Below are 13089 nucleotides of genomic sequence, written 5' to 3' on the forward strand. Positions count from 1 at the left end.
TCTAATTTTACATTTCTCCTATTTGTTTGTTCGATATCAATCCAAAATCATGTTTGTTTTTTATTGTTGGATATGAATCTAAATTTTGTTTATCTCTCTTTCTTATATGGTTTTATGTCTTCTTTTATCGTTTTTCCTTAATTTCTCATTCCTTGATAGCCTTATACTTCATTAACTGTATGTCCATCAAATTATTAACGGAGTTGTTGATCCAAGTTATAATTTTTGAATTACTTACTTCCAAGCATCTTATTTTGTATATTTTTCATCATTTTTATTTGTAAGTTTGTGTAGAGTGCTATTAATTTAATCCACATCCTTTTGCCATTTAGAAAATTTTTTATCACATAATTCCAATACAAGTAATTTTCTTTCATTCAATCTTATACTAATAAATTGAATGCAATCATTTTGTTCACAACTCATTACAAATAAATAACAAATAACCACCAAACAAAATAAAGTAAATATGAACCGAAGAAAATGAATATGAAATCAAAAGAATTGAACAAGAAAAGAACGAGACAATCACTTATTATGATATCTCATGATCAAACACAACCAAAAAAAAAAAAAAAATCACAATCAAACAAATGTGAAAGTATAATATAAGGCTAAACTTTCTTCCATGAGATCCCAAATCAAAAGTTCAGAGAAATTACTCGAATTCATGACTTCTCATTAAACCAAATTTTGATACTATTTTGAAATCCAAAAGAGATTCAAAAAAAGAAAAAAAAAATCTCTTATTAAATTTAAATAATTTTAATAAAAGAAAATAAAACTAGTTTATCTTTACTTTTAAAAAAAATTAATATAATAATTAAATAAATATATAGTAACTAAATATATAATTCTAATATATTAATGACAGTTAACAATTACATATTGTTTTAAGCCTCAATTTCATTGGAGTTAATGATTAAGATTTTGTTTATTTAAAAAAAAATTGAAAATCATTATTACTTTTTTTTTTTTGTTACATTTAAAAAAAATTCATGCCAATGGATGACGACGGAAGAAATACTAGTTTGAAAATAATTTTGTCGGGAAATATATTTTGTGAATTTTTTTTTAATGCATTATTTTGGTTCAGAGCTTCCCTGGATGGAGTGGCGGACTCTGAAGGACAAAGACCGGGTCGGAGACTGTTTGTTTTTTTTAAGGATAATTGAAAGGTCGGCTTTGACTGGTGATCGTTAAAACTTAAAAATGGTAAGCGATAAATCGCCAAATATCAGAAGAAATGCACGCAACATCATTCATCAATCAATCCCTTCCCAAATAGGAAACTCCGGGAACGACGTCGTTAAACCCCTCTCTAAGTCTCCTCTGTGGTCTGCCCCGAGCAAAATATCTCCACCCTACACCTCTCCACTCCCCGCATCACTGCTATGGCGGTCACAGGCACTGCCAATCTCGCTGCCCCTACGCCACCCTCTCTGTGCCGCCTCTTCCCCAACCCCCGATACCTTCCCACTCACACCCTAAAACCCAGGCCCATTTCGGCCTCCCTCTCCTCCATCGATATCCGGTCTCCCAATTGGACCCCCGGCTCCTGGAAATCAAAGAAAGCACAACAGCTCCCGGAGTACCCGGACCCGGTCGAGCTGGAATCGGTGCTGAAGACCCTCGAGTCATTCCCCCCGATGGTGTTCGCCGGCGAGGCTCGGAACCTGGAGGAGCGGCTGGCCGACGCCGCCGTGGGCAAGGCCTTTCTGCTTCAGGGTGGGGACTGTGCGGAGAGTTTCAAAGAGTTCGGTGGGACTAATATTAGGGACACTTTTAGGGTTTTGTTGCAGATGGGTATTGTTCTCACTTTCGGTGCTCAATTGCCTGTCATCAAGGTTCGATCTTTCTCTCTCACTCTCTTATATATATGTAAAGATTACCTTTCTTTTTCATTCATTGTATGTGATGTTGGTAACTGGTGTTTTTCCATGTGGAAGTTTGACACTCTGGAATTCTGTGAATTAATCAAGGGTGTGTTTGAATCTTGCAAAAATGGGGAAAGAGAAATAGGGGGAGTATTAGTATTTCTTGTTTGATTGCTGCATCTTGACAATCGATGTATTCATAGGAGGGGAAATAAAGAAAAACTGGCTGTTGTATTCGCTCACGTCCTGTATATATTATACCAAATAAATAAAATTTGATTTGGATGTTTAGAGAGCAGTAGTGAAGTATTGGTGTCTAGGACATGTCTCACCTTGCTATTATAGATGACTGGATGCACAAATTTATTTCCTTAATCTTCCAATTGTTAAAATACATTTCTTAGAAAAGTAATAATTAGAATTCACTTCTGTGATAACTTGTGCTCCTTGCCATTCAAAAATTTTGGACTAGGGATACTTAAGATGTTCACATATATCCAAACACTCATTCCATGGAGCAAAGCCTGTTTCCTGCCTTTTCCACTTTGAAATGCACGGGAAATCTTTTTGAAAATTTTATGGAGGCCCTCTTTTGAGGCAAATAAAACAATGTTTACTGTAACCGTGAAGCGATACTTGAGCTATTTTGCTTTTCAAGGGTTTAGGTTGGTTGTCATCTTCAGATTGTACCACATTTCTAGTTCATCCCTGCCTGACTAGGCTTTTAGCATATCTTCCCATATGTGTGTTTAATTATCATGAATTTGGAGTCTTGTGTATAATCAGTCTTTCTCAAAATTTTCTTTGTTTGTACAATTATATGACAGGTTGGACGGATGGCAGGCCAATTTGCCAAACCTAGATCGGATCCCTTTGAGGTTAAAGATGGGGTAAAGCTCCCAAGTTATCGGGGAGACAATATCAATAGTGATGCTTTTGATGAGAAATCTAGAACACCAGATCCTCAAAGGTTGATCAGAGCCTACCTCCAATCTGTTGGCACATTAAATCTCCTACGAGCTTTTGCTACTGGTGGATATGCTGCCATGCAGAGAGTGTCACAGTGGAATCTTGACTTTGTACAGCATAGTGAGCAAGGAGACAGGTATATCATCTGAAGTTTGTCATGATTTCATGCAGTTCTCCTGGATTGTGGATTTGGTATGATTTCAGATATTCAACCTTGACCGGAAATGGCAGATATGTGTCCTGCATCTGAGACACACTACTAAAATATGGGATTTCTATAAGCACAGTAACTGGCAATGCTCTTTTTAGCCACATTTAATATAGTGACTTAGGAAGAAAATCATCACAATTTTTTCACTGATGAGACCTAATTTGCAAACTTGCTGCTCTTGCATTTTCAACCCAATTAAATGAACTTCAATTGTCTAAATCAATAGGGCAGAGCCAGTGTGTCCAAATTCATCAAATTACCTCTTTTTTTCTCTTCTCCCTTAAGGCCTGCTATGCAAAGTGCATGCAACTTGTTAGTAACCTCTTTCCAATATTTTCTAACTGCAAACAAGATATATAAGAACTCTGTGTGAATAGATGATTTAAAAGTCAAGCTTAGTATATTCTCTCAGTGGGTATTCTGTTGTAATCTTGCCTGGTTGAGACAGATACACGGAACTTGCACAGAGGGTAGATGAGGCTCTGGGTTTCATGGCTGCTGCTGGGCTTACAACCGATCATCCTATCATGAACACAATTGAGTTCTGGACATCTCACGAGTGCCTTCATTTACTATATGAGCAAGCTTTGACTAGACAGGATTCAACAACTGGCCTCTACTATGACTGCTCTGCTCATATGCTTTGGGTAGGTGAGAGAACTCGGCAGTTGGATGGAGCACATGTTGAATTTCTCCGTGGCATATCTAATCCTCTTGGTATAAAGGTAAATGTCCGTTTCCATCTTGAAAAAGTCTATCTGCACCACCTTAAGTAGCGTGATGTTTTTCTTGTCTTACTGGTGGACTTTGTTGAGCTCACAAAAAAGTAGTATTTGATGGACACAGATGCTGCATTTGGTTGCTAAGAAAATTGGGCATTCCATTATGCTAGCGTTCCATAAGGTTCATGGTTGTCTTTTGCATCATTTTTTTGGCATTTGAATTACATAGAGAGGAAGCAGGTGGTTTGCATAATAATTTCATTTTTTACTGTTTGGTCAAAATAAGAATTTACACATTGGATAATTTAAACGTCAAATTTTTACAAAACTAATAACATGCCTAAGTCACTTTTTATTAATAAGTTGATGTGAATGAATCCTGTAACCTCAAACCCTTTTCTATAATGAACATGTGTGGTTGCACTTTAATGTGTTTCTACCTAGAGAATAGAACATGTTTAATAGGAGGCTCTAACTTATTGTTAATCATAATCACAGAGTCCACACATGGCCAAAATACCAAAATGGTAGTTTTGGCTGTTGATGATAACTTGTATTTTGTCCTTTAGTTTTTCAATTTCTGAACTTTAACATGCAGGTGAGTGACAAGATGGATCCAAAGGAGCTTGTAAAACTATGTGAGATTCTAAACCCTCGCAACAAACCTGGAAGATTGACAATAATCACCCGAATGGGAGCTGATAACATGCGCATAAAGCTTCCTCATTTGATAAGAGCTGTGCGGCAGGCTGGGCTTATTGTCACATGGGTCAGTGATCCTATGCATGGGAACACAATCAAGGCCCCATGTGGTCTGAAGACACGATCTTTTGATTCTATAAGGGTAAGAACTTTACCAATGAAGCCAAGATTTTCAAACTTCCAGGATCTCGTCAATCCATAGATTGGTTATTTTACACTTTGGGGATTCATTGAGGTGCTTTTCTCTCTTACAGTCAGAATTGCGAGCTTTCTTTGATGTTCATGATCAAGAAGGGAGCCACCCAGGAGGAGTTCATCTGGAAATGACTGGGCAGAATGTAACAGAGTGCATTGGAGGGTCAAAGACAGTGACTTTTGATGACTTGAACTCCCGCTATCACACACACTGTGATCCGAGGCTCAATGCATCACAATCACTAGAGTTGGCATTTGCCATAGCAGAGAGGTTGAGGAGGAAAAGAATGAGATCTGTTAGTGCTCTCCACAAAGGGTGAACAGATGGTTCTCTGATAAAAGAATATTGAGTTTTGATATAGCAGTATTGGAATTTATTGTTTAGTTCCATTTTGTTTTTCTTCATGTCCAAGTAAGATGAGATTTTGTGCTGTAATATGGAATTTTGTTCTAAACTATGCACTTGGCTTGGTAATAAAATTTGTAATTTTAGAGATGTTAATCCTGGCTTATTGTCCTTTATACCCCTTTTACCACCATTGCCTTGTAGCTTATCTATGTTGCTTGACAGACTCTTCCCGTGAAGAGAAGATCCAGGGTCTACATGCAGATAAAGGAGCTTAAGCCAGGAAGAAGATCCAAGCTTTCACCAGGGAGGATAAGGAAGCTAACCGATGAGCTAGGTAAATGGGTTCTCTTGGCCATGGATCTTTGCCTAGTACCATGGAGTTTGGACTCCACTGGTCCTTGAAAGGTTTTACGACCAAGTCTCCCCAGCATCTACATATTTCATGCTGATATATATATGCTGTTGTCTTCTCCAAGGGAACAGATCGAGAGATGTCGGTCAGAACCGTTTGATATGCCATGATGTAATCAAGACGTAAAGAGTAGAACTATCAAAGGTTATGGTCGAACAAACCAATGGACAGATTTCTCTCCTCATTATGGTCTTCATAGCCTTGAGGATAGGGGGACCAAAACCGGTCAACTGTTACAGAAAGTCTACCGTCACCACAATACACAAAAAAGGGCGTTCTCTCAGATGAGGTTATAGACTGAAATTCAAAGGAAGACTTGGAGAACACCCAGATGATGATGAAAGAGATGCGGTTTTTCTTTGGGATGCTCAAGGAAGCTCTGAAAATCCCCTTCAGAAACCCCAACCTCGTTGTCTTTTCCTTCCTCACATCCCTCCCTTTGTTCACTTTCATGCTCATAAATGATTTCATCATTCAGCAGACCCTCATTCAAACAGCAAAAATCTTGACACAAACTCTTCATCCCAACGAGTTCTTTGACTTTGATGAGACGCCGCTGGGGCTAATAGAAAGAGCAATCGAGGAGGTTTCTCACAAAGTCCTCCTGGGTTTCATTTATCTTGGAGTCGTCCATTTCTTAGACTTCCTCAACACAGTGGCAATTGTGGATTCAGCATCAGTCATCCACAAGGGAGAGACACCCATGAATCTTATGGATATGTTATGCAGACCCATGAAAGAAATAAGGTTTAAAGGGCCTCTGATCACATCCATCTACACTTTTATACTGGCTTCTTTCGTTTTCCTTGGTCTGATTTCTCTGGCAACGCATGTATTTATTTTCTCAAACGAGGTGTTCTTTTTTATATTATTTGCGGTACTCTTTATAGCTTTATTAATAAAATCAGTGGAATGGAGTGCTATATGGAACATGAGCATTGTGATCTCAGTGTTGGAAGAGAAACATGGGGATGTAGCACTAGTGTTGTCGTCGTATCATAGCAGAGGTAGCAGGCAATTTGGTTCTCTCTTCATGCTCGTTTTCTTTGTTTGGAGCTTTGCGCTAAGAGGATCATGCCTCTATATGGGGTGGAGTGGAGGAGGAAATGGGATTAGAATCACATCTGCATATGTTGGCTTGGTCTGTTTGGGGAATACAATGAAATGGCTGGTTTTTGTGGTTTACTTACACAACTGCAAGAACCAGAGGCTGGAGAGGGTTGACCCGGAGGTGGGAAGAGCAGCTGAAGCTGTTAAAGAAGGATATGATCAAGGCAGCAGCACTATTTAACTACCTATGAGAAATAAAGTGAAGTTCAGAATCAATCTTAAGCAATGAATGTAATTTTCCTACTGGGGTGTGTACTATTGGATCGTGTCACTCTCCCTCCTCCTCCCCACCCCTCTCTCCCTCTCCCTCTCTCTCATTGTGAAGAATAACTTATTTTGATAATAAAACATGTTTCCAAATTAGAAAAATGTTTCTCATTTTAAGAATGAGTATCAAACAGATCCTTACATTCTGAGACTAGTAGTTGCCGTCTTAGTGGGTTTTGGTGGAGTCCTTGTAATAACCCATTTGGATATATTATGGCCAGGGATAAAGCAAGTAGAAAGTCGGTCAAAGGGCAAGGCCAAGCAACACTCAAAAGCATCTTTGCGTGCCCCTTTCTACACAGTTCAGCCCAATCCTCCGTGTATTCTCTTTCTGTGCTTGGATTGTCCCCCTCCTTTCACCAATGATCTTTCAATTAAAAACACGCGCGCAATCTGACCCTATCCCTAAACAAAGCAAGCATATGGGTGGGTCATGGGCGGGTTCGTGGATGGGTAACCTTCACCCCACCCTGTCTCATATATTTATATCTATCCCTATCCCCATTCCCACTTTTTTTTTTTTTTTTTGTAGTTTTAAAATTTTAAGTTATTGAAAATAAATAGAATTTATAAATAAATAAATATTTAGAATTTATGTTATGAAACTAATATTTTATATATGTTAAAAAATAAAATAAAAATAAAAATCAATTAAAGTTAATCTATTATTTAATATTATATATAATTGGGACAAGAGATGATGAGATAAAGTTATATTCAAACCTGTCTTGCGTTTTTAAAAAGATTTTAAACCCATCCTAAACTTATTTATATTTATCTTAAACTTGTCTTATTAGAGATATGAACCCAAAAAACCTTATTATATTGTATCCTTAAAACACACTAAATTCAATATAAAGATTCCTATGAATAACAATCTCTTTCCCACATTGAATGCTAATGATTGCAATGACATTTGCAAACTTATTACCTTCTCCGTACACATGATTAATAAAACAAATTCAATCTTTTCAAAGATTTGTCAAAACAAAATGACGGAGTTCTCTTATATCTGCCTTTATAAATTACTATGGTTCTAAAATTAAATATAGCTAAGTCATCATGGAGTGAGTCAGAGTCATGAAACTATCAAGAAGGTGTGAATGACTAGTACAATTGTTTTAATATTTGATTTAAAATCTATTTTAACTTATTTTGTATTCCAATTAATTTAAGATCCAATTAATCAAATCAAGAATAATTAAGAATATTAAGTGAATTAATCCACAATGAGTGACATAGGATATACATAGGAAAAAAACCAACATAGATCGAGAAAAAGCTTTACAGATGTAAAAACCATAAATCAAATTATCACAGATAAAATTTATTAAAAATGAATCAAACATACACAATTTTACCTTTTCCAAAGCAAATACACCTTTACACTCTTCTTTCACGTCCTCAATGTAGCACATAGTGATCTTAGTAGAAGTACCAATTACAAGCTCATTTGGTAGCTCCCTAACAAAACGATTCAATTATTGAAATACATCTTGAACTAACATATTATCAATAGCAAGAGTACGAGCAACAATAAGAGCACTAGGAACACAAGATTTGAATGAAGAAGTGCAACCAAATCCTCCTCTAAATTGGCTACAAAAAGGTTTATCTTTATTAGATCCTTATTCCAAGTCACAGATCTTAGAATCCTCTACCTCCTTAGCCTTGGGACTTGTAGAGGCATGGTTGGCATGTTTGAATTTAGAGGTCCTATCAATTAGAGCAAACCATTGAAAAATATGAAGCTTATGTTGAAACTCCTATCCCACCTCCAAATAATAAGCAAAATAATAATTAGAAAAAAGATCTTTAAAGTGGAATAAGATGTATAGACATCCATGATGCTCAAAATGGATCACCCCATATCGATGTCTTTACTAGTCAAAATGTAATGAATAAAATGGATTGTCAATCGACAAATTTGAGTGCAATGAGAGATAAGGTAGAACACACTAGTACCAAATGTACTAAGAAGTTAAGATGGCTTAGACACATCAATAAAAGAAATATAAACGATTAGAGGTCATACCTCGCCATGAAGTGTTTTTATGATATCCTTGCACTCCGAAAATGACAAGGCAAGAACATTAGGGTCATGGGTGGAGCAATGCCCTAATAGGGACAAAATCCAAGAAGTTGAAAAATAAGTCTTGGAATGGTCATGATAGAGAGACCATGCATCAAAACTCATAGTTGAATGCTAAAAACTTAATCATGGATGTTTGCATAACATATTCGGGTACGGTTATTGTAAGTAACCCCTCAAATTGAAGCAATCAACTTTTAATGATGATCTTGAAAAATGTAGGGAATCAGATGTTAGCCTAAGGATTGGATAATAAAAATTTTGATGAAAACAAAGCAAAAGAAAATGACACTATTATTTTTATTGTCCAAGTATATAAGCTTAAAAAAATCACATCATTCTATATGCCAAAGTTCGAGTGATCCTCACATCTCTAAAGAAGCAAGAAAAACACAATTTATAATGGAGATGATTTTTAGAAAGAAGACTCAAAATGAAGATCTAAGTTAGGGTATTTATTAGTTTTTTTTCATGTAAGTTAAGTGAAAGTGCTCTACAAAAAGATCTTATCTAACTTAAGAGGTGTTTGGTAAAACTTAATACCTATTACTTAATAACTTAAGTTGACTTTAAGTTAAATTATACTTAAGTTATTAACTTAAAACTTATTTCTTAATTCTTATTAACTTAACTTAAAATTTATTTTAAATCATCAAATTGACATATTCATCCTCATAAATTATAATTATGGCAAAAGAGGTAAAAGTAACAATGGAGGCTATGAAGTAACAAAAGAAATTGTGAAGGTAACTAAAGCAAATGATAGTAAAAAAATGTATAATGAAAATATGGACTTAAAAATAAGTTAATTGTTTTTACTTATTACTTAAAGTTTTTTTTTTACTTTAAGTCATACCATTAAGTTCTTTTACCATACATACTTAATTTAATTAATGATTTAAATTAAGTTATTTAATTAGTTTACCAAACACCCACTTAAGTGTCCACCTTGAACATTAATTTTTATATAAATGTTATGATATTAGTGTGTAGGGAATACCCAATCACTTTGTTCCCTAACCCTAGATCAAGTAGGCGTATGTAATCTTCTTAAAGCTTTCTCGATCCTAGCTAGCAATAGAAGCATGCAAGCAATAAAAACTTTACATGATCTAGAGATTAATGTTTTGTAAATGTTTACCTAGATCTAGATGTTTCCATATCGATTCTTGTCAGTGTCAAAAATGGCAAATTCATACAAGATCTCATAAACATAGTCTTTCACTCGATGTCTCCTCCTTAAATCCAAACACACAAATAGTGGAAATCTTATAAAGGGTAAAGGTTAGGGTTCTCTCTCTCTCTCTCTCTCTCTCTTTCTCTCTCTCTCTCTATCTCTCTCTCTCTCTCTTTCTTTCTTTTTCTATTTAAGTGGATAGAAAGTAAGAAGTCTAAAGTCTTAACCCCTAAGGGGATATTTAGAGGCTTCCCATAGGCTTAAGTGACTTGAGCTCACTTTGGGCTTAGGTTACTTAATCTAACCCAAAAAAGGTTTTAATTGATTAATTAACCTAATTAGACTCAATTAATCAATTAGCTCAATCCAAAAAGATCATTCACGAGCTCCTATCCAACCTTGCATTTTATCGAAACACTCTTATGCACACAAGTGAATTAAGAATACAACCATCATAAACTGCATCATTACATAATATAAGCTTGAGTGAGGACCAGTGGGACCTATAAAGAAATGTCGACTCCCTCATTATCCAATTTTAAAATTGACTTACATCCCATTATAAAGAATCAGTTGCACTTTAATACCCTACGTATATTACAATGAGACATAAGTGTTTGGGTTTATGACCTACTATCCACTATATATAGTTATCTCATGTACTGGTGTTTGTAATTTAACAAAGTGAATATTATCAACCTCTCAAAATTACTTCTACCATCTTTGAGTTACAAATCTTTCTATTGTGTAATCAACCGATATACCTTAACACATAAAAAGCATATGTCAAGTTCCCATAAAGGAATTACCATACCCATAGATTTCTTAAACACACTTCCTTATAATCACTCAAGATGACACAATGTCTCAAATTCCATATGATAATCATGGTTCTCAACATTCAAAGAATCAATATAAGATTTCTCTTTTGAAAAATTTCTCCTAAGTTCAACATTCTCACTTTTGATGTTGAAGCTTTCCTCGTATTAAACATTATAAGTATCTTGTTAGTCATCAAATTCTTCTTCATCCCTATCACTAAAAATTTTATTCTTATGACGTAAACTCTACTGCCTCCGTAGAAACTACAAAACTAATACAGTTTGAACAATCTTGACAATCATGGACTTTTTTTTTTCTTTTTTCTAAGACAACATGTTTATCAAGAAGAGATTTTTTTCTTCATTCAAATTATCAATCACATTTGTCGCTTCTTTGATTTAACAATCCAAGATTCATGTTATGTTCTTGTTTTTTGAGTTTCTTTTATTTTCTCAATTCTTCTCAATCAAGATAAAAAATTTCAAAGGTCAAATGTAAGTTGATTATCCTTCTTTAAACCTCCATTTTATCAAAAAACAAAAGCAAATATTGAAAAAAAAAAATGAAAATCCATAAGAAATATATGACCATTTTAGAGTCTCAATCATAAATCAAAACCACTACAAACTTTGACACAAGCTCAGTATTATCTCGAAATTGAAAGACCATATGGTATAACAACTTGGTGAAGTCATGATCCAATAAATACTTCATACACACTAGTGTACTAACCATGGAAAACTCATCTCCATGACTAAAATTAGTCATTCCTCAAATTAGGAGATAATGCACTACAACCTCAAATAAATTATTTAAGCCTATAAATTAGTTATGAACAAGTCATTTGCTTTCAAGGAACCCATGACTTTGGTGTTTAGTGTAACACCTAATGTACCCCAAATTATGTACAATGCAAAAGATGTCAAGTTAGAATGTTTATAGATATAATGCATGGGACAAGATAGATAGAAATAGGACAATAGAATCTTATTACATCATATCATGTTTTTAAGGGTTCTATCCTAACAATGAGATAATTCAAAAGAACCTTTACTCAATTATCACAATCAAAACACAAGTCGAAAATGTGCAAAACATTAAAAAAAAAAGTTGTTTCATAAATCACAAGCATCATCAACATAATAATATATATGATAAAAAATAAATAACTAATTAAAATTTTATATATTTCATTAGAAAGATTAAAAATATTTTATAATTAAAGCATTAACTAAAGTAATAAATAAATATAAAATTTTAATTTTAATTTGTTTTCTATATTATAAAAATATTATAATTAAGATTAATTAAGATTAAAAAATAACACAAGTTAAAGAAACTAAAAAATATTTTAAAATAATATATTTATAAATTTAATATTTAAAATAGGTTAAATGGGTAATAATAGTATTAATGAGTTATAATCATATTATCAGCTTTACCAGGTGCGAACCCCGTATTTTCGCTTGATGCGTTCCCACTCTATGATGCAAGTAGTTTTTTATTATTTCAGTGAAAACATTGATTTTTAGAAAAAGACTCGAAGTCACCATTTTGTGGACGCCACATTTTCGCTCGATGCATTCCCACTTGATGGCGCAACTTGTTTTTTATTATTTCGGTGAAAACATTGATTTTTAGAAAAATACTTGGAGTCGCCACTTATTTTTATTTTATTTTTAAAGGGAAACATAAAATAAGAAATAAAACCCTAAGTATGACTCATGAAGGAAAAACATATCTATAAAAAACCAAAGTCGAGTCTGGGGGTCAGGTTACCTATTGGGAAGGTACAGTAGTGAGCCATAGCACCCCTCTAAGCCCTATAATAAGGTCTCTACTAAATAAGGTGAAGCAAGTGTGACAATTGATAAGGAAATCAATGGATACCAATGAAAATGATCAAATACTAAAACGGATCATGCATAAGAATAAGCAAAGTGAGAGTGAGATCGTACATTGACAATAGACAATAAAGCGCTATCAAGAAACAAGGTTAGTGCGCAATAATGAATACAAAATATATCACATGCATATCAAAGAGCAAGACAAATATCGGACAATATTCATTAAGCATAACCATCGACGATCAGAAGAGAAAACTCATATGTAGGGCCCCCACCAAAACCCAAATGATTTTGCATGAATTGGTATCATAAATTCCATTGTTTTAGAATTATGAGA

The 13089-nt window shown here is 34.5% G+C and overlaps 2 protein-coding genes across 2 annotated transcripts; both read left to right on the forward strand.

The window, feature by feature from the left end:
- The first annotated feature begins 1144 nt into the window (after positions 1-1144).
- LOC117933733 (phospho-2-dehydro-3-deoxyheptonate aldolase 2, chloroplastic-like) lies at positions 1145-5178 on the forward strand. Its single transcript, XM_034855254.1, has 5 exons — positions 1145-1847; positions 2705-2982; positions 3506-3782; positions 4378-4623; positions 4736-5178. Exons 1-5 carry the CDS (start codon positions 1395-1397, stop codon positions 4994-4996), a joined length of 1515 nt encoding a protein of 504 aa, XP_034711145.1. The 5' UTR covers positions 1145-1394; the 3' UTR covers positions 4997-5178.
- Positions 5179-5783: 605 nt separating this feature from the next.
- On the forward strand, positions 5784-6728 carry LOC117930519. Its single transcript, XM_034851165.1, has one exon. It carries the CDS (start codon positions 5784-5786, stop codon positions 6726-6728), a length of 945 nt encoding a protein of 314 aa, XP_034707056.1.
- The last annotated feature ends 6361 nt before the right edge of the window (positions 6729-13089 follow it).

Source organism: Vitis riparia, chromosome 2, assembly GCF_004353265.1.
Source record: "Vitis riparia cultivar Riparia Gloire de Montpellier isolate 1030 chromosome 2, EGFV_Vit.rip_1.0, whole genome shotgun sequence".
Classification (NCBI taxonomy): Eukaryota; Viridiplantae; Streptophyta; class Magnoliopsida; order Vitales; family Vitaceae; genus Vitis; species Vitis riparia.